Consider the following 26,229-nt stretch of genomic DNA (forward strand, 5'->3'; position numbering starts at 1 on the left):
ACTTACCTCTCCTCTGTTGGGTATAGACTTCCAAGCCTTGATGGCTATCTTGTTAACTTGTTCATACACTGCATGTGGGTAACCTGTCTGCTGGTTAGCGAATCTCCCTATGCCTAGCAGCATATCTCTGTCCCAATGCTGATTCCCTGCCGCTGCATTTTCTGCCGCTTGTTCATTGGCAAAGTCAATCAGGAAAGCTCTGAAGTCTAAGTATTGTCCTGGTGACAATGCAGCACGAGCCAACCCACTCCAGTCATTTGGAGTCATGCAGTATCTTTGAAGATTTTCTACTTGAGCCAGCGTGAACGAGCCGCTGATGCCATAGGCTCTTACTGACTCCGCTAGTGATTTGATTATCTTTATGTCGAGGGGTTCCTCGTACCTCTGCCCTTGCGGATCTTGGAAGACAGGATAGGCACTTAACAACTCCGCACCAACCTGTTTCCAGACTCCTGGACAGAAAGTCCGCCCTCTTTCTTGCGCGGATACAGGCTCATACTGAGGAGGAGAGGCTTCAGGCTCCTCCCCTAAGTTCCCCTTGAAAGTACCATGCTTAAGTTCCTTTTTTCCTTTTAATTGCAATTTCCTCATTTGCCGATTTAATTCCCGTACTTGCTTTATATCAGACTCTTTGTTATCGCCACACTCTTCAGACTCACTGCTGCTTTCTGAGCTACTTTCTGCACTAGAACTACTTACTAAGGAGGGGCTGCGCAACTCGGAAAGATCGGGGTACAGTTTTTTCCTAGTTCTTTTCCGACTCTCCTTCAAAGTTTTCCCTTTTTCACTGGCAGCTCTCTCGGAGCGCTCTTCCTGAAGCTCCTCCAAGGCAGCTTGACCGCTCAGAATAGCTTCACTACACTGCTCATCCTCGAGGCATGCTCGCACTAACTTCCATATTGGTCTCACTCCCCCTTCAAGATTACCCTGTTCAAATGCAAAATCCAAATCCCTGCCTAGTTTGTCCCATGAAGGGATAGTAAGGCTTCCCGAAACCCCATACCAGGGTGCAATGGTATCGCAGTTACGTAAAAACCTATGCAACGTACTAGGCTTAAGTTTCAAACCGTTTTCCCGAAGCAGCGCATTCAGCGCCAGAAAAATTTCATGGGACTGTGAATTACCCATCGTCAAAAATTGCGCTCCTTCCCTGGCCACGGGTCAGAGCTCCTTCTGCTTTTGTCGCAGAACTTCCTCTGCTTTAATCGCAGAACTACCCTCCCGCTATTATTGCAGGACTGCCCGCTCTTATCGCGGATCCCCACCTTATTTTCCCGGGGGACTTACCAGCGCTGCCCTGACTGCAGGAAGTTCTGAGTTCGCGTTCGAGATGTTCCCCGTACGGGCCACCAGTTGTCGCGTCCCTCGACCAGCAAGGAAGACACGACCCGAACTCTTCTTCCAGCAGTTTATTCAGGAACCTCTTTCAAACTTTGAATCTCGCGCCCTTTTTTCTCCCCTCCCTCTTATAGCCATCCGCGCACCAATCAAAAGCGGCCAAGTGGCAAGCATTGATTGGTACAGCAACGCGGAAGCCGGAAGGGAGCTCAAACATCTCCTTATTAGGAGATGTTTGTTTCTCGCCAGTCCTTCTGGGGGAAAGGAGCCGGCGCCATCTTTAGGGCGCCGTGCAATGGCTCCCCACACAAAACAAAACAAAACAAAACAAAACAAAAAAACAGTGGTGTTTCTCAAAACATGCTGTAAAGGCCACTTTGAAGTCCAAGTCTGCTTGGGTGGAATGGGGAACTTTGTCAGAATGGGCCAAGCCATAATGACTGCATCACAGTTTCTAGTAGGACACTACTAAGTTATGTAAGTTTTTACAAAGTCTGTGAGGTCAGTGTGTATCCTTAAGTTGGAAAAACACTGTCCTAGAATAATGGTCTTGCAGGATTTTGACCCAAGTACTTCTATACTATCTAAAAAATATGTACTCCTTCATATTTGAAGACCTTCATTTAAAATTTCTATTATTAATTTAAATAGTTGCAAAAGTCATACTTTTACAAAGTTTATTGTAAATATTTACATTATAAGGTAAAACCTTTATAGCATTCTTTTACCAGGAATGGGGAATGTCCTCCCTATGGGTTGTATAAAGCCAATGAAATCGTTTCATCTGGCCCTGCCAAGGCAACCGCAGGAGGAGCTTGAAATTCCATAAATCTATAGCAGCTAAGTTTTAAGTTGATCATGTTGTGTAGCCCATGAATGATGTTACAAATATCCAAATGACCCTTAACAGAAGAAAGGTTCCCCACCTGTATAATTTATCTAGAATCTCAAATACCATTGCAAGCTCTTTTGAAAGTTGAAATTTTATAGCCTTTTCTCCTTGGACTAGAATTCTACTCCTCCTTCCTCTTTTCATTTAGATCTTAATATATTTATGCATGATAGGCATAATAAACCTATTGTAATTGTCTGTGGGAAAAATGTTTATTTCAATGACAAAATTCTTTGTTAAATTTGCAACAACAATAAGTCTGTTATCAAATTCTTCTGTGGGCTCAATTATTACATTGTTCCTAAATAATGAATATTAGAAAACATGAAATATTTTAGTTATACATTTCATTGGGATAGCTGGAGCTTCTTTGCCACCTTTTTTTTTTTTTTTTAAGATTTATTTATGTTACTTGAAAGTCAGAGTTACACAGAGAGAGTACAGGCAGAGAGAGAGAAAGGTCTTCCATCTTTCCATCTGCTGGTTTACTCTCTAGTTGGCCACAAGGGCCGGAGCTGTGCCAATCTGAACCAGGAGCCAGAAGTTTCTTCCTGGTCTCCCATGTGGGTGTAGGGGCCCAAGGACCTGTACCATCTTCTGCTTTCCCAGGCCATTGCAAAGAGCTGGATTGGAAGTGGACTAGCCGGGACTCAAACCGGCACCCACATGGGATGCCAGCACTGCAGGCAGCATCTTAACCTGCTACGCCACATCGACAGCCCCAGCCACCTTCTTTTCACTCATGTATATTTGTATGTTGTTTCCTGTTTATTGTTAGAGTAGGAATTCAGCATTTATTTTATTAATAGTTTTTTTTGTTTTGTTTTCATGGGGTGCTCAGGAAATTTGTTTACAAAAATATGTATTTGAGGATTAAAATTATTTTATATTCCTCAATTATTTGAATGTTTTCTAAATTGCAAAAAAAATTCATGTTTATCTAATCAAAACTTTAAAAATTCTTTGTCAGTGACAGGTTCTTTGAGCCTTCATTTTTGTTGATCATCACATTATTACAATCCATTTGGAAATTTCTTTCCCAGGGTTTAGAGGCAGTCACTTTTCAAATTCAACACTATTATTTTCAGTTGAACCTTTGGTTGTAGTTTCTTTCATGCTGGAACAATATCTCAGACTAAGATTAGGAATGAGTCAGGGGCGTGCTGTTCTTTTGTCAAGTGGGAGAAGGGTAGAGGGAAGAGAAATGGAAAAGAAGATCCTGCAGAACATGTACATTCTCAGGAAAATTGTTTCCCTCCCTTCCTTCCCTTCCCCTCTCTTATCTTTTCCTTTTTTCTCTTTCCTTTCTCCTTTTTTCTTTAATATATGGGGATTCAAGTTTTAGGCATTAATTTCATTAAACTGTTCATATACCACGTACACCTCAGTTCAATTATTATGAGGGGCCAGGCATACCATTCAAGGAGTGCAGAAGCTACAGAATCGGACTCACCATCTCAGAACGTTGTCTTTAGACTTCAGGAGTGCTCCTAAAGAAATAACTGTGAATGTGCTTTTAGTTTTTCAATATTTCAAATGATTTATTTACATTTGTATAATAATTTGTTTCCCATAGATTTCTACCTGTGTTACCTTAAATGTTCCTCCTAATAGTCCTCACAGTGATGCAGGAATGAAGTCTCATTATCCCCATTTCTGAATTACCAAGAGTAGACACATAGAATTAGAGTTAGGAACTGGTGTCATATTTCCTTTCTGTAAATGATAATTGTTCTTTCTATCGTAGCAAGTACATGATACAAATATTTTTGTTAGGAAATACCCCCTACAGGTCAAAGAGGAATATAAACATAACTGGATTTCTTGGCTTGCTCTTTAAAAACTTGGAGGCTTCCAGATCTCCTTGTTCTGAAATAATATCATAGCACCAGACTGATAGGTTGAAAACTATTGGTAAGTCTGTTTTTCCCTAGATACTACACAATAGAAAAATGAAATGACTAACTTTGAGCTATTTTTCTGCATACATTTGAGAGGGCCCATTTCTTTGTTTCTTAACCACAGGTATCAAGCCCTTAAGAATTCTTAAAACTTTTGTAAAGGTATTGTTCATGTTTAGGTATCTTGGCCAATGAGATAATTGATAATGTCTACTTTCTTAACAGCACTCAAACCCAGGACATGCTGGACCCTTTCCTGTTGTATCGGTACACAACACCACAATCAACCCTACAAGCCCTACTACAGCAACTATGGCAAATGCAAACCGAGGTCCTACCAGCCCATCTGTTACAGCAATAGAGCTTATCCCCTCAGTTACCAATCCAGAAAACCTTCCATCACTGCCAGATATTCCACCCATACAGGTTTGTATTCAAATTAAATGAGGCATTTAAAACCTCATGTTAATTAGGGAAGTAATTGTATATTTCAAGGTTGTTGTTTTTTGTTTTTTTTTTTTTAATTCTATTCAGGACCAGCATTTCTTTGAAATTTCTAAAAAGTAAAGTAGAAATGTTTGCGTATTGAAGAGTTAGTATGCTAAAAGTAGCATTCCTTAATATTTTTAAATTATAGGCTGCATGAATAGCAAATTATGAGACTATATAAACAGAGATATAATAATGAGTTAATGTCAGCCTTGCTAATAGGCTAGTTCTTTCCTTTATACCACCTGCCCAACTGGCAAACCTTGTATGAGATGGAATGGGTTTAGGGTCAGTGAGGAGACCCAGGACCAAAATGTGGTCACGTGTTTGTCATTCTTCTCTTAGGTCCAAAATGAATGGTCAACCTTTTATGCAAGCAGGTTGGACTGAACAAGGATAGGGCTGGAGACTGTAGATAGGTATCAGGCCCTTTGGAGAAATGTACTGAAAGGGGAAGTAATGGTAAGGAGGGGACTCGGAGGCTTCTTGCTTTTTTATCATTGTGACATTTTCCTGAAGAAATACGTTTCAGTGACTTATGAAATCTTGCAGATTCATTTGAATTAAACATTTTATTTTTAAATGTGAATATAACCTGGAAGGATTATACTAAATCAACTTATGCATTGTCTGAGTTATGTGGGAGTTATGGGTTGCCATGGGAGCAAAGAGCAGTGAAACTGCTGACAATAGAACCATTGACTCTTTCTGTGGCTGCAGAGATGTTTAATCTGTTCTTTTGCTTAATGAGTTTGTATAAGAGTTTTAAAGGATAGTCTGTAACTACAAAATTATTTGAAAATTACTGTGAATTTATTTATTCATTTATTTGTAAGAGAGAGAGAGAGAGATCTTTATCCACTGGTTCACTCCCCAAATGGCTGCAGTGGCCCTGGCTGGCCAAGAGCCACAAGCTTCATCTGGATCTCCACTTGGGTGGCAGGGGCCCAGCCACTTGGGCCATCTTCTACTTCTTTTCCCAAGCCATTAGCTGGGAGCTGGATTGGAAAGGGAGTGGCCAGGACATGAACCAGCATCCATATGAAATGCCGGCATCACAGGTGGTAGCTTTACTCACTATGCCACAGCACTGGCCCCGTGAATTCTCTCAATTTGATTGCTTCCATGACACTAGGAGATTTTTTTTTTTTTTTTTGATAAGAGAATGATAGTTTTTGTTGGTGGTGAGATGACTGAATAAATAGAATAGAAAATTTTGAAATGGAAATAATAAAGTAGCATCTAAATTAAAGTTGATAATAACAATATACTCTCACAGTTTATCACTTTAATGCTTGAAATCACGTGCTATGATAATGTCCTTATTTAACTGATGTAAGTGAAGTTAGTGACTTTTCCAGAGTCATAGGGTTAGTGCAAAGGTTAGAATTAGAAGCCCAGACTCCTGATTTGTAAGTCTCATTCCCTCTCTGCTCTCCATAACAATACCAAGGAGATAATATGTCTTGGAAGGGATGGTATTGATAGCCCTGGTGAAACAAAGATCTGCACAGTGTTAAGGAGTACTTTGCTGCTATTGTCTATGGATATTGAAGATAAGAAGAAAAACTAGGTTCTAGTTCTTAAGAAACTTATAAAAGAAGGATAGTTGCTAATGTTAGATTTAAGCTTATTTAAGCTAGTCTTATTCTAACTTGGTTCAGTTCTTTTGTCCCAAAGAAAGCAGGTGGAGGAGGTGTAGGTGCTTTGTAAAGGTGGACATTAGGCTAATCCTCCACCTGCGGCGCCGGCACACCGGGTTCTAGTCCCGGTCGGGGCGCCAGATTCTGTCCCGGTTGCCCCTCTTCCAGGCCAGCTCTCTGCTGTGGCCAGGGAGTGCAGTGGAGGATGGCCCAAGTGCTTGGGCCCTGCACCCACATGGCCCTGCACCCGCGGTGCGCCAGCCGTGGCGGCCATTGGAGGGTGAACCAACTGCAAAAGGAAGACCGTTCTCTGTCTCTCTCTCTCTCTCTCACTGTCCACTCTGCCTGTCAAAAAACAATAAAAATAAAAATAAATTTTTTTTAAAAAGGTGGGCGTTATCAAGGAAGTAAGCTTGTATTAGACTTCCTTGGTCATTCTGCCTGGAAGAGCTTTGGGATGAAGGCAACAACTTCAGAATGTATCTGTTCCCTTCATTAATTTTTTAAACTGTAGTGGGAAGAACAGAATCCATGCTTTCTCCTATAAACCTCTTCACTTTTAAAATTTATTTTATTTATTTAAGTGGTTATAGAGAGTTTATTCACTGGTTCACTCCCCAAATACCTGCAGTATCAGGCATTTGTATCTTCATACAGTATAACTCCAGAGAATTTCTGAACATAAGATTCACTATTATTAATGTATTTGTATATTTTTTTCTTCACCAATTACTTGACAATGTATCATATGCTAAATCCTAGGTACTGGTTCTATAAGGATCAAAGGGAAATGGTTCCTAACTAAAAGTTTTCCATATAATGGAGTTTTCTAATCAAGGTCAAAACAATTCATATTATTGCTACAAGTAGATGAATGAAGGGACTTGAGAAGTCTGGCAAAAGGAATTAAAATGTTAATTTTGGTGCAAAAATTTTTTTGAAGTACATATCTAAAAGGGGTCATCAAAAAGTTTATGGAAAATATGTTACCAAAAAACATGGATTTCAAAATTATTTTGCACCAAAATGAACATCTTTTAATATGACTTTCCACAAACTTTTTGAAGTACTGTCATATATAAAAGACAGTGGAAGAATAGAAGAATCTGAATTTGCCTGTGGAAATCAGAATAATCTTAAATTTTGACTAATTTTTAAAAGTGATTTTTTTTTAAGTTTGAATTTTTTTATTTGAAAGACAGAATTACAGAGAGAGGTCCTCCATACGTTGATTCACTCTCCAAGTAACCACAACAGCCAGGACTGGGCCAGGCCAAAGCCAGAAGCCAGGAGCTTCTTCCAGGTCTCCCACATGGGTGCAGGGGCCCAAGTATTTGGGTCATCTTCCACTGCTTTCCCAGATGCATTAGCAGGGAGCTGGATTGGAAGTGGAGCAGCCGGGACTTGAACTGATATCCATATGGGATGCTGGAGTCAGAGGCAGTGGCTTTACCTGCTACGCTAAGGGCCAGCCCCACAGATTTTATTTATATACACATACATACATATATTTTAAAGATTCAGTTATTTATTTAATATAAAGATTATTTATTTATTTAAAAGAATTACAGAGAGGCAGAGAGAAAGAGAAAAGTCTTCCATCTGCTAGTTCATTCCCCCAAATGGCTGCAGTGGCCAGAGTTGGGCCAATCCGAAGCCAGGAGCTAGGAGCTTATTCCGGGTCTCCCACATGGGTTCAGGGGCCCAAGCACTTGGGCCATCTTCTACTGCTTTCCCAGACCATAGCAGAGAGCTGGATTGGAAGTAGAGCAACTGGGATTAGAACCCACACTCATGGGATGCTGGTGCCTCAGGTGGCATCTTTACTTGCTGCGCCACAGTGCCAGCCCCTAGATACTGTATTTTTGAAAGGCAGGGTGACACAGAGGAGCAATATATTCTCTCTGCTGATTCATTCCCCATATGCCCAAAACAACTAAGGCTAGGCCGGGAGAAAACCAGGAGCGAAGAATTTCATCCAGGTCTTCCCAAGTGGGTAGCAGGAACCCAAGTGCTTGGTCCATCAGCTGCTGCCTCCCAGGTGTATTGTCAGGCAGCTGGATCAGAAGCAGAGGGGAGACTCAGTCCTAGGATGCTGATACAGGATATGCATATCCTAAACAGCCCCAATGCCTGTCCCTAAATTTGACTTTTAAAGGTAAATAGGAGAATGTTAAGCAATGAAGGTTAAGGAAGACAGATATTCTAGGGAGGAGAAGTTTTATTTACAAAACTACCACACATGAAAGGAGTGTGAGATCCCAAGCTGTTAGGTGAACTGCAGGAGATAATAAAATCTGAGGTCAGATTTTGTGATTCTTTTTTTTTTCTTTTAATTTACATTTATTTTATGCTGAATTTATTCTTGAGTTATATGTTTTAGTTTCTTCTGCAATCTTTTTCTTTTGTGCCACATCTTCCTCTTGTTTTTTGTTTGTTTGTTTTTTAAGTTGTATTTATTTATTTGAAAGGCAGAGTTATAGAAAGGCAGAGGCAGAGAAAGATAGGTGTTCCATCCACTGCTTCACTCCCCCAAATGGCCACAATGGCTGGAGCTGAGTCAGTCTGAAGCCGAGAGCCAGGAGCTTCTTCCAGATCTCTCATACAGGTGTAGGGGCCCAAGGACTTGGGCCATCTTCTGCTGCTTTCCCAGGCCGTAGCAGAGAGCTGGATTGCAAGTGGAGCAGCTGAGACTTGAACCAGTGACCACACAGCATGCTAGCGCCAAAGGCAGGGGCTTAGCCCACTGCACCACAATGTCAGCATCCTCTTCTGGTTTAGGAACAGTTTTTTTTTCAGTGAGGATCATCTCAGTGTGGCAGGGGGAAGCTGCATGTATAGGTAAATCCTACTGTGAGCTTTGTAGGTGTGCTGAAGCATCCTGGGTTCTTTGTTCTCCTGGATGTATTCAGTGACCAGAGACTCTATATCCAAACCCTTAAGTTAGGCATCACCCTGCATTTTTAGGCATGTGCAACAGAAATTTAGCACCCTTTTTGGAGCAGTGACTATGTCCACCCCTTTAGGCACACCTACCAACTCCACCATTGTAATGATGAGTGACACACATTACTGCTTTTTCTTTCTTTCTTTTTAAAGATTTATTTATTGGGGCCAGTGCTGTGGTGCAGCGAGCTAACACCCTGGCCTGAAGCGGCGGCATCCTATATGGGCACAGGTTCTTGTCCCAGCTGCTCCTCTTCCAATCCAGCTCTCTGCTATGGCCTGGGAAAGCAGTAGAAGATGGCTCAAGTCCTTGGGCCCCTGCACCTATGTGGGAGACCCAGGAGAAGCTCCTGGCTCCTGGCTTTAGATTGGTGTAGCTCTGGCTGTTGCAGCCAACTGGGGAGTGAATCATCGGATAGAAGACCTCTCTCTCTCTCTCTCCTCTTTCTGTGTAACTCTAACTTTCAAATAAAACAGACACATGACGCTGGAATAGTTGGATATCATTTCTAAAAAATTATTTATTTATTTATTTGAGAGGTAGATTTACAAAAAGAGGGAGAGATGGAGAGACGAGAGAAAGGTCTTCCATCCTTTGGTTCACTCTCCAAATGGCCACAATGGCCAGAGCTAGGCCGATCTGAAGCCAGGAGCCAGGAGGAGCTTCTTCCAGGTCTCCCACATGGGTTGCAGGTACCCAAGCACTTCGGCCATCTTCTGCTGCTTTCCCAGGTGCATTAGAAGGGCACTAAATCAGAAGAGGAGCAGCCAGGACTCGAACCAGTGCTGCAGGTGGAGGCTTAACCTACATGCCACAGTGCTGGCCCACATTGTTTCCTTAACATGACATCTTTCAGGTAGTTGGTAGCTTTTTGGATATGTGTACCCTTGATGGCCTGAGTAGTTTTCTCAAGTGTTCTTAAAGTAAAAGGAGGATTTGAACTTCATGATTTTGTGAGTTATTCTGGATTGAGAGAATAGCGAACTATTTTCATAGGTTACATCAGGCCACTTACGGGAAGAGCAGATTTTGTGATTTAAATATTGGCTTTGCCGGCCGGCGCCGCGGCTCACTAGGCTAATCCTCCGCCTAGCGGCGCCGGCACACCGGGTTCTAGTCCCGGTCGGGGCGCCGGATTCTGTCCCGGTTGCCCCTCTTCCAGGCCAGCCCTCTTCTGTGGCCAGGGAGTGCAGTGGAGGATGGCCCAGGTGCTTGGGCCCTGCACCCCATGGGAGACCAGGAAAAGCACCTGGCTCCTGGCTCCTGCCATCGGATCAGCGCGGTGCGCCGGCCGCAGCGCGCCGGCCGCGGCGGCCATTGGAGGGTGAACCAACGGCAAAAGGAAGACCTTTCTCTCTGTCTCTCTCTCTCACTGTCCACTCTGCCTGCCAAAAAAAAACAAAAAAAAAAAACAAAAACAAAAAAAAAAAATATTGGCTTTGCCATTCTTTCATTTTTAACTCTTAAAATGATAGTAGAATTCCCCCTCCCATGTACTTGTTGGTAAGATTAAACGTTAATTTTTTATTTTCCTTCACCTTTTAACACCAACTTCTCATTATTATTAAGTAAACTTTGTGAAAGAGGAGAAAGAATTGAAGTTTAATTGGAAAATAAGGACCATTCATTCAACAAATGATATGCATGTCTTTTTTTATTATTTTTATTTGAAAGAGTTACAGAGAGACAGAGAGAGAGAATGAAAGGTCTTCCATCCACTGGTTCTTTCCCCAAATGGCCACAGTGGCTGGAGCTGGACCAGTCTAAACCAGGAGCCAGGAGCTTCTTCTGGGTCTCCCACGCAGGTGTAGGAGCCCAACGACTTGGGCCTTTCTTCACTGCTTTCCCAGGCCATAGCAGAGAACTGGATCAGAAGTGGAGTAGCCGCAACTCGAACGGGTGCCCATATGTGATGCCAGCACTGCAGGCTGCAACTTTACCCTCTATGCCACAGCCAGACCTGGTATAACAGAGTTTACTGCCAGGATAATGGAGACATTCATCGATTCTTGTACCAAGTTCTACTTAAAATAAATTGCATAGTTTATTAGAAGATGAAACCACAAGGTAAATCTAGTGGGTTGCAAAGTATTCTTTGAAACCTGGAGGCCGAGTTGGAGTTCTAGCAAGGGAAGTATCAGCAGTAAATTTATTTCCAGGGGCTGGTGCTGTGGTGTAGCAGGTAAAGCCGCTGCCTGCAGCGCCAGCATCCCATATGGGTGCTAGTTCGAGTCTGGGCTGTACCACTTCCCATCCAGCTCTCTGTCATGGCCTAGGAAAGCAGTGGAAGATGGTCCAAGTCCTTGGGCCCCTGCATCTGTTTGAGAGACCCAGAAGAAGCTCCTGGCTCCTGGCTTCAGATTGGCCCAGCTTTGGCTGTTGCCACCATTTGGGAAGTGAACCAGAGGATGGAAGACCTGTCTCTCTGCCTCTGCTTCTGCCTCTCTAACTCTGTCCTTCAAATAAATAAGTAAATAAATAAATCTTTTTTAAAAAAAAGTAAATTGATTTCCTTAAAGAAACAAAACTTCAAAATCTATGAGGTATGAAGGACCTGGGCACTTTTGAAGAACATAAAAATGGCCAGTTAGGAAAGGGGACAAGAGGAAGTGGGAGTGGTATGAAATAATTCTGCAGAGGAAAATGGAAACCAGATCATGTAGGACCCTCTTTAAATTGCATAAGCTCAGTGATAAGCCATTTTGAAGGGTTTGGTGGGGTACAGCGTGGTGGGATTCTTGGTATATACCTATTTTTGTAAATGTTGACTTACTTATTTTCACCTAAAATAGCAGGCAATGAGTTTATACTATATATACACACCTACTATTCATTATAAATAATGGTCTGTGCATTTTATGCTTTTGCTTTTAGTCTTTTAAAAGTCAGTTTGTATTGGTTTCTTGTTTTTAAATCTGTATGGCTTTCTATTTTGTTGCATGCATTATATTTCTTTCTGCCTTTTCTTGGTAAACCTTTGGTTTATTCATCATTTTAGCATTAAAAACAAAAATTCTTTTGTGAAAAATGCTATTATCATTAGTTATTAGTGAAATGTAACCTAAAATCACAGTGAGATTTGCCATAACACACCTTTTAGAATGGCTAAAAATAGAGACTGAACATTAACTATAGCAAGAATTAATGAGAAAGTGAGAGGAACTAGACCCCTCCCACAGTTGATAAGGATGAAAAAGTAAAACATTAACCATCTTTCTACCATAATGAGTTCGTCATTCCACATCTGTGTATTTGCCAAATAAAAGATGAAATATATGTCCATACAAAGATTTGTACATGGATGTTCATAGCATCTGTATTTGTAATATGTCAAATACAGCCTAAATATCCAGCTATGGGTAAGTGGACAGATTATACAAGGGATCTTCAGAAAGTTGAAGTAAGTGTTACCCTTTAATTCTGTTTTTCCATGAATTTTTGAACTTCTTTTGTATATCCATACAATGTATAGTAATTAACTCAGTAAAAAAGAGTGAACATGATACAATAGCATGCATAAACCTCAGAATAATTATGCCAAGTGAAAAAAAATGGATGGAAAAAAGTACACAGTACATGTAATTCCATTTATATAAAACTGTAGGAAAAATTAAAATGATGGAAAGCAGGCAAGTGTTATTTGAGGACTAGTTTTGGGAGGTTGACATGAGAAACCCTGGGGGTGATAGATATGATGTGTTCACATTTTTAAAAAATAAATAATATGTATTTTTTCATTTATTTATCTGAAAGGCAGACAGAGAAAGATAACTTCTATGTGTTAGTTAGCTCCCTACATGCTCTCAAGTAGCCAAGGCTGGGCCAGGCAGAAGCCAGGAACCTGAAAATCTGAGTCTCCCCTGTGCTCATGTGGGTTACAGGCTCAAGTGCATGAGCTGTCTGTCACCTGCTGCCTCTCAGGGTGCCCGGGGGGCCAGAAGCTGGAATTGAAAGCTGAGTGGGGGATTCCCAGGTGCTCTGATAGAGGATGCAGGTATTCTAAGTGACACCTTAACTGGTGTGCCAAACACACGTCCCTATTTTCTTGATTTTGGTTCTCAAGTTCTGTGTTGTGTAAGAACATATAAAATGGTGCACTTCTGTACATGTGGTTTACTGTGTGTCATTTGTTGCTTATCTTGAAAGCTGCATTGAAGCATAAGGAGCATAAAATTTTAGATACATTAATACAAGAATACTGCAGAAAGTTCATAGAAAAGTGGAATTAACAGAAATTATGTTTTCATGAAGATTTTGAAGTGCCCTCATGTTTTTCTAAGTTGATTGATGTGCAATTACTGATTCAAAAGTGATTACACTTAAAAAAAAAAAAAAGATTTATTTATTTATTTGAAAGGCAAAAGTTACAGAGTAACTTTGGGAGAGAGACAGAGAGATCTTCCATCCACTGGTTCACTCACCAAAATGGCCTAAATGTCCAGAGCTAGGCCAATCCGAAGCTGGAAGCCAGGAGCTTCTGCCAAGTCTCCCACTGGGTTCAGGGGCCCAAGTATCTTCAGCTGCTTTCCTAGGTGCATTAGCAGGGAGCTTGATCAGAAGTAGAGTAGCTAGGACTCGAACTTATGCCCATATGAGATGCCAGCATGGCAGTGGTGGCTTAACCTGCTATACCAAAGTGCCAGCCCCACGAATACACTTTTTAAGTTTCGGATGGATATAGACAAATTGCTCTACAAAAATAATGTGGCAGCTTATGTATTTGAAAATGCCCATTTCTGCACTGTCTTCCTAGTATTAGGTAAATAGTCATTCTTTTCTTTCCTTTTTTCCAATCTAATAGGTAAAAATGAGATGGTGATTTCATTTTCATGTCTTTAATACGGTTGGTTGTCTTATGTACATTGGTTATTCATTGAGACAGGCAAACAGAGATCTTCTGTTAGTTCACTCCCCAAACACCCACAACACCAGGGCTGAGCCTGGCCAAAGCCAGGAGCCCAGAAATCAGTGTGAGTCTTCCACATGGGTGACAGGGATTCAGATATTTGAACCATAACCTTTTGCCTTCTTTGGTGCACATTAGCAAGAAGCTGGAATGGAAGCAGAGCTGAGACTTGAACATAGGCACTTTGATATCGGCTCAAAGTGTCTCTTCAGCTGAAGGATGTTAACTGCTGGGCCAGTCTCCTGGTCTCTGCTCATTTTTCTGTTGCATTTTTTTTTTACTATATATTTTGGTGCACTCAAAAATCTGACTTAATGAGTTTATAAGTGAAAGTTAATTTTTTCTGGATAGATTTTTAACTTCACTTGTGGTGATTCTTTGTGTCTAGTAAAGCCTCTAGGTAAATACTTCAGTTAGCATTTCCTGTTGGAAACTATGATGGCCTCAAGGAAGCCCTTTTATTCCATGGGTCCTGTTTGCCTCTGAGTTTTCCAATCTTCTACCCTTAGGGTTGTCTGTCTTGACAGAAATTAAAAATTGCAAATAACTAAAAAGTAAATTTAAAAAAATTGCAGGTTGAGAGTAAAATTAGTGGGAGTCAGCATGGGTGACATGTCTTTTTTAGTCATTTGCTCCTCCAGTATGTTTAGATGAAATCAGTCCCACTTCTATCTGTGATTTCATTAGGGCCATCCCTCTTTACAACTCCTTACAGTTGACTAGAGTTGCAGTGAGTAGTTCTTCTATAACTATAGCTTACAAGGGAGCCCTTGGCCAGCAGCTCTGACTCAGAAGTAGGCAAGCAGCCGGCACCGCGGCTCAATAGGTAATCCTCCACCTAGTGGTGCCGGCACACCGGGTTCTAGTCCCGGTCGGGGCGCCGGATTCTATCCCGGTTGCCCCTCTTCCAGGCCAGCTCTCTGCTGTGGCCAGGGAGTTCAGTGGAGGATGGCCCAAGTGCTTGGGCCCTGCACCCCATGGGAGACCAGGAGAAGCACCTGGCTCCTGGCTTCGGATCAGCGCAGTGCGCCGGCTGCAGCGCGCCAGCCGTGGCGGCCATTGGAGGGTGAATCAACGGCAAAGGAAGACCTTTCTCTCTGTCTCTCTCTTCTCTCTCTCTCTCACTATCCACTCTGCCTGTCAAAAAAAAAAAAAAGTAGGCAAGCATAATTGTTACTCTCCTTTATTTTTGCTTCAGCTAACCCACAGCCCACTCACCTTCAGCCTTCATCTTTTCAGTATGGGATTTTTTTTTTTTTTTTAAGATTGATTTATTTGAAAGGCAGACTGAAGAGGACAGAGAGGGAGAAAAAGAGAGATCTTCCTTCCCCTAGGTCACTCACCAAATGGCCACAACGGCCAAGACTGGGCCAGGCTGAAGCCAGGAGCCTGAAACTCTATGGGGGGGGTCTCTCCTGTGGATGCAGGGACCCAAGTACTAGATGCCTTAACAGGAACTGGATCAGTAGCAGAGTAGATGGGACTCAGAACTGGTACATCATCGATACGGGATGCCAGTGTCAATACATATCACCTCAACCCGTGTGCCACGATGACATCCCCCTTTGTTATTTTAATTTTTTAAAGATTTATTCATTTATTTATTTTAAAGATTTATTTTATTTATTTGAAAGGGAGAGTTAACAGAGAGGCAGAGAGAGAGAGAAGTTTACCATCTGATGGTTCACTCCCCAAATGGCTGCAACTGCCAGAGATGCACCAATCTGAAGCCAGGAACCAGGAGCTTCCTCTAGGTCTCCCATGCGGGTGCAGGGGCCCAAGGACTTGGGCCATTTTCTACTGCTTTCCCAGGCCATAGCAGAGAGCTGGATTGGAAGTGGAGCAGCCAGGTCTCAAACCGGTGCCCATATGGGATGCTGGCACTGCAGGTGGTGGCTTTACCTGCTATGCCACAGCACCAGCCCCTAAAGATTCATTTTTATTTATTTGAAAGGCAAGAGTGACAGAGAGAGAGAAAGAGAGATAGAGAAATATCCTTTTTATTTTATAGCCGTAAAAATCAGTTAGAGGAAAATAGAAGAAGTAAGTACCTGTGTTCAGTTTCCTGTCTTGATTGAGAAATAGATTTGCATAAAAAGTAATCTGACCTCCAGTAGGGGAGAAGATTGACAGGAGGCAAGTGTAGGTATAAGTAGACCAGTAAGCAAGAAGATTAATAATTTAAGTGAGAACGATTTGACTAATGGAGTAGTGTAAAATTTAAGGTAGTTTTTATTTAGTATATTTTTACTTTTGCTTTACATAGGTATTCTCCTATTCATTACAGTCTGAAATATAGACTGGCATTCAGTTTGGTGATCTGCACAAAATTATAATGCCAGATTCTCTGACTTGATTCAACTGCCTCTAAGAATGAAAGGGTTTCACATTTCCTTTTTTTGTTTCTTTTTTTTTTTTTTTAACATGTAATATAAGGGACTATATATATATGGGACCTTATATAAAAACTTTCTGTGGCTTTAAGAACGCCCTATAAGCCGGCACTGTGACTCACTAGGCTAATCCTCCGCCTGCGGCGCCAGCACTCCGGGTTCTAGTCCCGGTTGGGGCGCCGGATTCTGTCCCAGTTGCTCCTCTTCCTGTCCAGCTCTCTGCTGTGGCCAGGGACTGCAGTGGAGGATGGCCCAAGTGCTTGGGTCCTGCACCCGCATGGGAGACCAGTAAGAAGCACCTGGCTCCTACTTGGGATCGCCGCAGCACACCGGCTGTAGCGGCCATTTGGGGGGTGAACCAACAGAAGGAAGACCTTTCTCTCTGTCTCTCTCTCTCACTGTCTTAACTCTGTCAAAAAAAAAAAAAAAGAGGGGCGCACATAATTGTGATACAGTGGGTTAAACCACTACTGTAGATTCCCCCCTCCCAAAGTGCTGGTTGTAGTATTGGCTGCTTTGCTTCTGTCTAGCTTCCTGCTAATACATCCTAGGAGCAGATGAGAGCTCAAGTAATTGGGCCTTACCACCCATGTGAGAGACCCAGGTGGAGTCCTGGCTCCTGGCTTTGGCCTGGACAATGCTGACTGTTGGGGCGCTAGGGGAGTTTTTCAGCAGATGGAAGATATCTTCCCCCATCTCTTGCCTTTTTAAGTAAATGAAAATGATTAATAAACAGATGTTTAAAAGAGAACTTTTTAGAGCTTTAAAGTTGGCTTCTGACACGATTCCATTTCGGTTTACGTAAATGATTCTGGCACGACTGTGGGTATTGAAAAAGAGGGAGGAAGGAGGGAGTTGAGGGACAAGAATGCTAAAAATAGGGTTCAGTAGCAGTTTTGAGAAAAGGCAAAAGTGTCACAGTGTGCCAGAGCTATTTTCATAATAGAACTTATAGGATTTAGTGGATTATTAGAATTTGCCTTGTCCAGTTGATACTGTTTTACTCACATGAACTTTATATTGTGTGGGTCTTCAGGAAGTCTAAAGAAGCAGCTGTTAAACTGAGTTTGATATTGAATGATTTGCTAGTTTATTAGTGAATTGCTAAGTGTGACACTAATGAAATTCACTGCTTTATTAAAGGAAATTTATTTTCTGTCTTTTCAGCTGGAAGATGCTGGCTCAAGTAGTTTAGATAATCTACTAAGTAGATACATCTCAGGCAGTCACCTACCCCCACAGCCGACAAGCACCATGAATCCCTCCCCAGGACCCTCTGCTCTTTCTCCAGGATCATCAGGTAAAGCAAATGAGTAATGCCTCATTTCTTTCACACCTACAAAAAGAAATGTGTCTCAATATCTATATTAGTTGGAGTTCTCCAGAAAAACACATCAGAGTCTACTGAGTTAAATGTTAATTACATCTAAAAAATACCTTCACAGCAACATCTAGAGTGATACTTGGTTAAACAGTACATATCCTAGCCAGGTAGTCACATTAAAATTAACCATCAAAATAACGTATTTTTTCCTGATTGTTTTAATTACTTTTGTTCAAATACTGTAGTCAGTCTGTCTTAAGTAATATGAATACGTATGCATTCTCTATACTGTTCAGAACTCTAAAGTACCTATGTCCATTCACATTCTTTTCCTTGTTTTTAGATGCACTTACTTTCCATGTTTTATACTTAAGGATGCAAATAGTTTCAGAGTTCTTGAGTTTTAACCAAACTTTAATACTTTGTAAAATAATGAAAGATTGGAACATTCCAAAAACAAGAATTGAGTAAAGATAAGTGAATTTTCAGATTGTAATTTTAACATGAAAAGCTTACTACCGTAATTTCCATGAGGTGTAGCTGTCTTCAAAATCCCAGTTTTACTGACTCCAAGCAGGTGATTGAATTGAGACTCATAGTATTGCATGATCAAAGCAGCTCCTAAAAGATCTACAGTCCATAAGTGGTTATGTAACACTTGTTTCAGTGTAAATAAATGTTATTTCTTTCTTACTGAATCAGACCATCTAATGTTTCTAGAGGAAGAATAGTGCATCATTAATTTTTTGAGTCATTTTAAAAAAAGATTTATTGTATTTATTTGAAAGTCAGAGTGACAGGGAAAATGATTTCCCTTTCTGCTGGTTCATTTCCCAGATGATCACAGGAAAGCTGAAGCTAGGAGCCTAGAACTTCATTTGGCTCTCCCATGTAGGTGGCAGGGGCCCGGGTACTTGTGCTATCTTCTGCTTTCCCAGGCACATTAGTGGGGAGTTGGATCGGAAGAGGAGCAGCCAGGACCAAACCAGTGCTCTGATACCGGCTGCTGACATCACAGGTGGCAGCTTAACCTGCTGCGCCATGCCAGGCCCAAGTCACATAATTTTTGAGACTTAAGAATTATTCCAGGCTGTCAAAAAAGAATAATATAGGAATCTAAGTAGAATATTTTATCAGATGATTTGGGGATTGATGGCAGATAGCTTTCACTTGATTTGGATTGATTAAATAATGTTGCACTGTAAAGAATTCTTAATTTAAAATAATTAATTAACTTGAGATAGATCACTACCATTTGCTAACTCACTGCCCACTGGGGCTGGATCAGGTAGAAGCTGGGAGCCAGGAACTCAACCCAGCTCTCCTACATGTGTGTCAGGAACCCAGCTACTTTAGCTTACTGTTGTTGCCAGGATCCACATTACCAGGAAGCTGGACATAGGAGCTGGAGCCTGTTTTTTTGTTTTTGTTTTTTTTTTAAACAGGCAGAGTTAGACAATGAGAGAGAGACAGAGAAAAAGGTCTTCCTTCCGTTGGTTCACCCCCCAAATGGCTGCTACAGCCGGCATGCTGCACCTATCTGAAGCCAGGAGCCAGGTGCTTCCTCCTGTTCTCCCATGCGGGTGCAGGGCCCAAGCATTTGGGCCATCCTCCACTGCCTTCCCGAGCCACAGAGCTCATAGCAGAGAGCTGGACTGGAAGAGGAGCAACCGGGACAGAACCGGCGCCCCCAACCGGGACTAGAACCTGGAGTGCTGGCGCTACAGGCGGAGGATTAGCCTAGTGAGCCCCGGCACCAGCCTGGAGCCTGGTTTTAAGCCCAGACACTCTTACATGGTATGTGGGCATCTTTACTGATAGACTAAATGCCCATCCCAAAGGAGGATTCTGGGATCAACTGAGAGAAAGCTGGTTAATGGTTATACTTGGCATCCCTAACTTTGCAGCTGGCTCTGATCTCCAGGAATTTCTAAGTTAGGGTTATAACCTTGAGTTCCTTAGCTACTAAGTAGAATTCTGAATCTTCCTATATGGCTTGATTTTTATTTTGACTTACTTTTTAGGTTTATCCAATTCTCACACACCTGTGAGACCTCCTAGTACCTCTAGTACTGGCAGTAGAGGCAGGTGAGTATTTATTATTAATACATATTTTTTTCTTTTTATTAAGAAAACTTCAAATATATCTAACAAAATGAACACCCATATACTTATCATCCACCCCTAAGATATCTTACTTTGCATATGCTAATACTTGAAAATTCAAAAAAATCCTGAAACACTTCTCATGCCAAACATTTTAGATAAAGGATTCTTAACCTGCATGGGCCTTGTTTAGTAGATTCCTTAAGTGGTTTACTGTAAGTGCCTCAGACCAGAAAATGTATTTTTAGAAAGTCTTTTGGAAGTTTGATCTGTATTTTCAAACAGTTTGAATCTAGGTCAATACCATATTTCTGTTAGCCACATTATGAGGTGTCCTTATCTTCTATGAGGTTAATTGTTGTCTTCACTTTAATATGGTTATTTTCTTATATAGTTGTTGTACCATATTTGTGACCTTTATTTGTTGTTGTTAATTAGCTGTGGGTCATCAGGAAGAACTGCTGAGAAGACAAGTCTTAGTTTCAAATCTGATCAAGTGAAGGTCAAGCAAGAACCTGGGACTGAAGATGAAATATGTAGCTTTTCAGGAACTGTAAAACAAGAAAAGACAGAGGATGGCAGGAGGAGTGCCTGCATGGTAAGCACCCTTGTGGTCTGGGAAGGATTTCCCAAAGTCACTTCACTGATTCTTACGTCTCTGAGTCTCTTAGACTGAGAAGAGGTCCCAGAGTCTGTCAGCTTCGCGCCTGGCATACTCCATATATATACCTCTTCTCCAACTCGACTTTGTTGGTAAAAGGCAGCTGTAATCAGAAAAGGTTTAATTGTATTATGTACTCATTTGGAATTATCTTTGAATTTCTGTTTAGTCAAGTTTTTTGATTGTTTGTTTGTTTGTTGCCATGGTTATAAATCGGGTTCTATCGTATTCTGAATTTATTTATCATTCTCTGTATTCACATTGAATCTCAGGCCACAAAAGAGCCTTAGCTGTTCACCTGGTCTTAGGAGCTCAGCATTAATGTTGCTGACATAAAAACAGTTTATTGATCAGTTTATTGTGATGGGAAGATTGTCTTTTTGCTTACAAATTATTAACCATTCTAGAGCAAATGGAAGATTTCATAAAATTTAGACTATAGGATAAAGAAAGACCCACGCCTCTCTTTGTTTAGCAGTTTAGATTTTTGTTATTTCTTCTTCCTCAGACTGGCACGTGGGAATTTCATCTCAATGTATTAGCATATTTAATACTTTATAAGTGCGTATTTATTTATTTGAAATGCACAGTTACAGAGGAAAAAGAGATCTTCCATCCGCTGGGTCACTTCTCAAGTGTCCATGATGCACTGGGCTGAGCTAGGCCAAAGCTCCATCCAGATCTCCCACATAAGTGTCTTCTTCCACTGCTTTCCCAAGCACATTAGCAGGGATCTGGATTGGAAGTGGAGCAATTGGGAATCAAATCTTCTCTGATAAGGGATTCCAGCATTACAGGCAGGGACTTAACGCACTACGCCACAATGTCGCCCCTATTTGTGTGTATTTTTGAGAGAGAACAAAAGAGCATGAAACAGAATTATCCTTGTGTTTGGAACAGTGTCACCTCTTGATACAGAACTTGATTTGGAAAATACCTCCATGAAAGTGGGTGCATAAAGGTGTGGAAGATTTCCTTTACATTGTCACAATATTCCTACATCAGTAGAATGAAAGGGGGATTATTATAGAATGCTGCTGAAGTGCCATGAGCAAATTCTCGTGTGAAAAATAGTATCCTATAATGAGAATAACCCTGTGCTCACTTCTGAATCAGTGTGCTTAGTTTAATTAATTTCCTTGTTATCTGAGTGAATCAATATTAGAGGGGCAGACCCCATAAGATTACATATTAGCATGCTTAAATAAATTTAAGGTTATTTTTATTCCTTTATGTCACTAAAATGATTGACAAAATAATTTTATGTCACCTTATCTATATGGATATTGACAGAACTTTCAAGTAAATATTGTGAAACAATAAGGATTAAATGGTTCTTCAAGAATTTGTCATTGTTTTGTTTTAGTTGAGCAGTCCTGAGAGTAGTTTGACACCACCTCTCTCAACCAACCTGCACCTAGAGAGTGAGTTGGATACATTAACAAGCCTGGAAAATCATGTGAAAACCGAACCTACAGATATGAATGAAAGCTGCAAACAGTCAGGGCTCAGCAGCCTGGTTAATGGAAAGTCCCCTATTAGAAGCCTCATGCACAGGTCGGCAAGGATTGGAGGAGACGGCAATAGCAAAGATGATGACCCAAATGAAGACTGGTGTGCTGTCTGCCAAAATGGAGGGGATCTCCTATGCTGTGAAAAATGTCCAAAGGTCTTTCATCTAACTTGTCATGTTCCGACCCTTCTTAGCTTCCCAAGGTACCAGTAAAATAATTGATTGTTTCTGTATCACATTTTCTTTATTCATTCATCTGATTTTTGTTGTTTCTTTTCATAGGCTAGAAACAGTAGGAAATTGTTCCAGGTGCATGTCCTTTACAAGTGTGTAGTATCTCTATAAAATGGGGAACCTCTTAGTTCTTTGGTATTACCTTCCAAACAAACTGTAAATAGAACAATAAAATGTCTAGAATCTTAAGGGTAACATTCACAATGAAGAGTACTTGTCCTCTCCTGGCTTTGAGTTTACATTTAGCGTAGGCAAATTAGATAAAAATCCAGAGAGCCAAGGAGATCAGAGTGTAGGAGAAAGTTTCTTTCCAGATGAAAATGAGTTTTTATCGGTTGTCATCATCTTTGTATGGTCTACAATTGTGATTTTATTTATGAATATACAATTCAGTTTGAGGCAGCTCTAGGGAGTAATACCCAAAACTTTTTTAACATTTTTAAAACTTTCAAAAGGCATTCTAAAGAAAAAAAAAAAAGAAAACAATCCTTTGTAAAAACACCCTCAATATCTTTTCGGTTTTTTAGGGGAGAGAGTGAGAGGGGAATAGTTTGCTTCTGTCCACTGGAAATAGTTGATTGATGGTGCCTGCCTTTTGAAGCACTCTGCAGAATTCTCAGGCTTTTCCTTTGATCAACTAGTAGGGGTCATTAACTTCGGATTGGACAGTTGCCGAATTCCTTATGTAAATAAGAACTTGGAGTAAAGATAAAAGAGTGAGGGAGATTATGAACTTTGTCCTCAGACTGATCCCATGCCTGCCAATTACAGTTTCAAGCATCAAGTCATTGATGAACTGATGAACACCCAAGGCGAGCTAGTGATACCAGCTGATAAAGTGGAGCAGATTTGCTGGGCTAGGTTAGTAGTCTTGTTGCGATTCTCTAGTGAGCTTTCGCAACGTGCTAATTTTCAGAGATCAGATTCTACATCTAAAGTGATACGGTTTTATTCAGAAGAGTTCCAGTTCTTCCCTTCCAGTTAACGTGTATATATGTAAATTTTAAAGAAATTCTTTAGACATATATAGTACATTTAACATTGTCGTCACCCTGCAGTGCAATAGGACCCCAGAAGTCCTTACTACTTACTTAGTGCCTATTTATCAAATTTTCCCCAGCCTTCTCCCCCTAATTTTATGTTTATGTTCACGCAATCTCTTATCTGATTGGTTTCAGAGACCACAGCATAGTAAAGGCATATTTGTTTAAGTCTTCCCCTTTCTCCTTTAATACCCAATTTGGTTTTTTTTGTTTGTTTGTTTGTGATTTTTTTTTAACTTTTATTTAGTAAATATAAATTTCCAAAGTACAGTTTATGGATTACAGTGGCTCCCCCCCCCCCAATAATTTCCCTCCCACCCGCAACCCTCCCATCTCCCGCTCCCTCTACCATTCCATTCACATCAAGATTCATTTTCAATTATCTTTATATACAGAAGATCGATTTAGTATATATTAAGATTTCATCAGTTTGCACCCACACAGAACATAAAGTGTAAAATACTGTTTGAGTACTAGTTATAGCATTAATTCACATTGAACAACACAATTTGTTTTTAAATGAAAATAAACCAATACTGTTGTGGAAACTCAGCTTCTTTCTTGCTAGGATTTCCTCTGAAGTTCCTTAAGATGCAGTGATTTTAATTAAATGACGCTATTGTCTTTGGAAGATTCAACCTTTTGGATTGGGAAAGTAGTGGATATATAAACAGAACCACAATGTTTTTTTGAAGAATTGTAATTCTTACTAAATCTTAGGAAGAAGTTATTTTCCACAAGTGTAATCAAAGGCCTTCTTTTTCTTTACTGTTGCAGAAAAGAAAAGCATCGACACTTTGGTCTTGAAATTAAGGCTTTTCATATTTTTCTTTCTTTTTGGTATGTTAGGATTGTGCCACTGACTGCTTTCTTTCAAAGGCAGATGCTTTGGAAGGAATTGTTAACTGTTGACACATATAGATTAGTGAGTACAATCCCTAGATGTAGGATTTCTATCTGTCTGTCTGTCTGTATATTTATGTATGTGTATATAGAATGAGTATGAATAAGTCATTTTAGAATTATAGTTTGATAGAAATACTGATAAAAACAGTAGACAACAGATTTAAAAGATAAGAGTATGCATATGTACATGCACTCTAGTTTGCAGGTATGTATATATTCTAGTTTCTGTATGGCCATAAAAAATAATTCATTTATTTTTGGCCTATTTAATACATGCCCCCAAAAAAGTACAAAATACTTAAGGAACTCTATAGCCTATCCCCTTTTCTTTTGTGAATCTTGTCCATGTAATGATAATACTAGGGCCTCAGAGAATTGGTCTTAGACCTATGGTACAAGTACTTGTTCCTATAATGAGATACCTTTTTAATGCAAAGGTGTCATTTTTATATTGCTTTATAGAAGATAATCAGTTGGCTGCAAAAAAATTGTGGGAAGTTATTATCACACAAGTTCACCTTATGAAGATTAGACAGCTGTAGAACTCTCCTTTGTCCCCAAAAAATTAGAAACTAAAGAAAACAAACTAGAGAATTGCATCTAGTTAACTACCTTCTCTAAAGCAAGCTTTGTTTTAATTATGTGGACTGATTGTCTTGTTTATTTCCCTGTTTAGTGGGGACTGGATATGCACATTTTGCAGAGATATTGGGAAGCCAGAAGTTGAATATGATTGTGACAATTTGCAACATAGTAAAAAGGGGAAAACTGCACAGGGTTTAAGCCCCGTGGACCAAAGGGTAAGTATCAAATAGTTGACTTAGTAGTGGGAGTTCTGTAATTGTCTGCCTAGAACATCCTTTTTTTTACTCCTCTGTGTAGCATATACATAGCTTAATAAAATTTATTTTAATCTCATCATTTGATGGTTTTTAAGAACATGTTTTGAGAAGCAGAGAGAGATAACTCCCATCTGCTGATTCACTCCCCAGATACCCACAACAGGTATCTGTTTTGGGCCAGTCCAAAGCCAGGACCCAGGAACTCAGTCCAGGATCTCCCACGGGGGTAGAAGGAACCCAATTACTTGAGTCCTTACTGCTGCCTCCCAGGGCCTGTATTAGGAAGCTGGAGCCTGGAGCTAGAGCCAGTAATTGAATGCAGTTACTCTGATTTGAATTGTACGTTTATTAACTACTAGAGCTACTCCTCTGATGGTGTTTTTGTGACTTCTGAAATCTTTGTCGTTAGCCCTGGACTCTAGATCCTTATACCCAGCTTTCTCAAATTTAATGTGTCCCAAACTAAGATTTTCATTTCTAATCCTCTTCCTCAAAAAAAAAAAAAAACAAAAGGCAAAAACCAAGTAAATAATAATATATAAAAACCATTCCTCTCCTGGTATTCCCCATCATTCAAAGGCATCACCATTTATTTCTGTTGTTCAGGTGAGAAACTTATTGGAACAAGAATGACTGTAATCTCCCATCATTATTACTACCCTAGGCAGCAATCATAATTTGTCAACTGGACTACTGTACTCTCTTAACTGTTCTTCCTTCTAGTCCCCTTTGAGTCCGTTTTCTGCACTGAAGAGTTTTCTTTCTTTTTTTAAAGTGATCTATCACTCACTTGCTTAACTTCTAATAGCCTCCCTTCACTATTAAAAATGAAGTCTGAGTCCAGCATTGAGGTGCTGGGGGTTAAGCTGCTGCTTTCAACTCTGCCATTCCATATTGGAGTGCCAGTTCGAGTTCTAGGTCCTCTCCTTCCGATCCAACTCCCCACTAATTGCCTGGGAAAGCAGCAGAAGATGGCTCAAATACTTGTATCCTCTGATGCCCACATGCAAGACAAAGATGGAGTTCCAGGCTCCTGGCTTAACACCTGTTTTGGGGAGTGAACCAGCAACTGGAAGAGTGATAGCTATCTC

At 40.6% G+C, this 26,229-nt stretch overlaps 1 protein-coding gene across 2 annotated transcripts in view; it reads left to right on the forward strand.

The window, feature by feature from the left end:
* Positions 1-26,229, forward strand: part of TRIM33 (tripartite motif containing 33) — a 149,764-nt gene that overhangs the window by 113,426 nt on the left and 10,109 nt on the right. For both annotated transcript variants that reach the window (XM_017345956.4, XM_017345957.4), the window contains exons 11-16: positions 4,357-4,557; positions 17,677-17,809; positions 19,858-19,921; positions 20,378-20,537; positions 21,967-22,316; positions 24,973-25,096. In XM_017345956.4, coding sequence (XP_017201445.2) covers positions 4,357-4,557; positions 17,677-17,809; positions 19,858-19,921; positions 20,378-20,537; positions 21,967-22,316; positions 24,973-25,096 — 1,032 coding nt within the window. The remainder of the gene's footprint in view (positions 1-4,356; positions 4,558-17,676; positions 17,810-19,857; positions 19,922-20,377; positions 20,538-21,966; positions 22,317-24,972; positions 25,097-26,229) is intronic.

Source organism: Oryctolagus cuniculus, chromosome 7, assembly GCF_051225735.1.
Source record: "Oryctolagus cuniculus isolate XC-2025 breed Fujian yellow rabbit chromosome 7, ASM5122573v1, whole genome shotgun sequence".
Lineage (NCBI taxonomy): Eukaryota > Metazoa > Chordata > Mammalia > Lagomorpha > Leporidae > Oryctolagus > Oryctolagus cuniculus.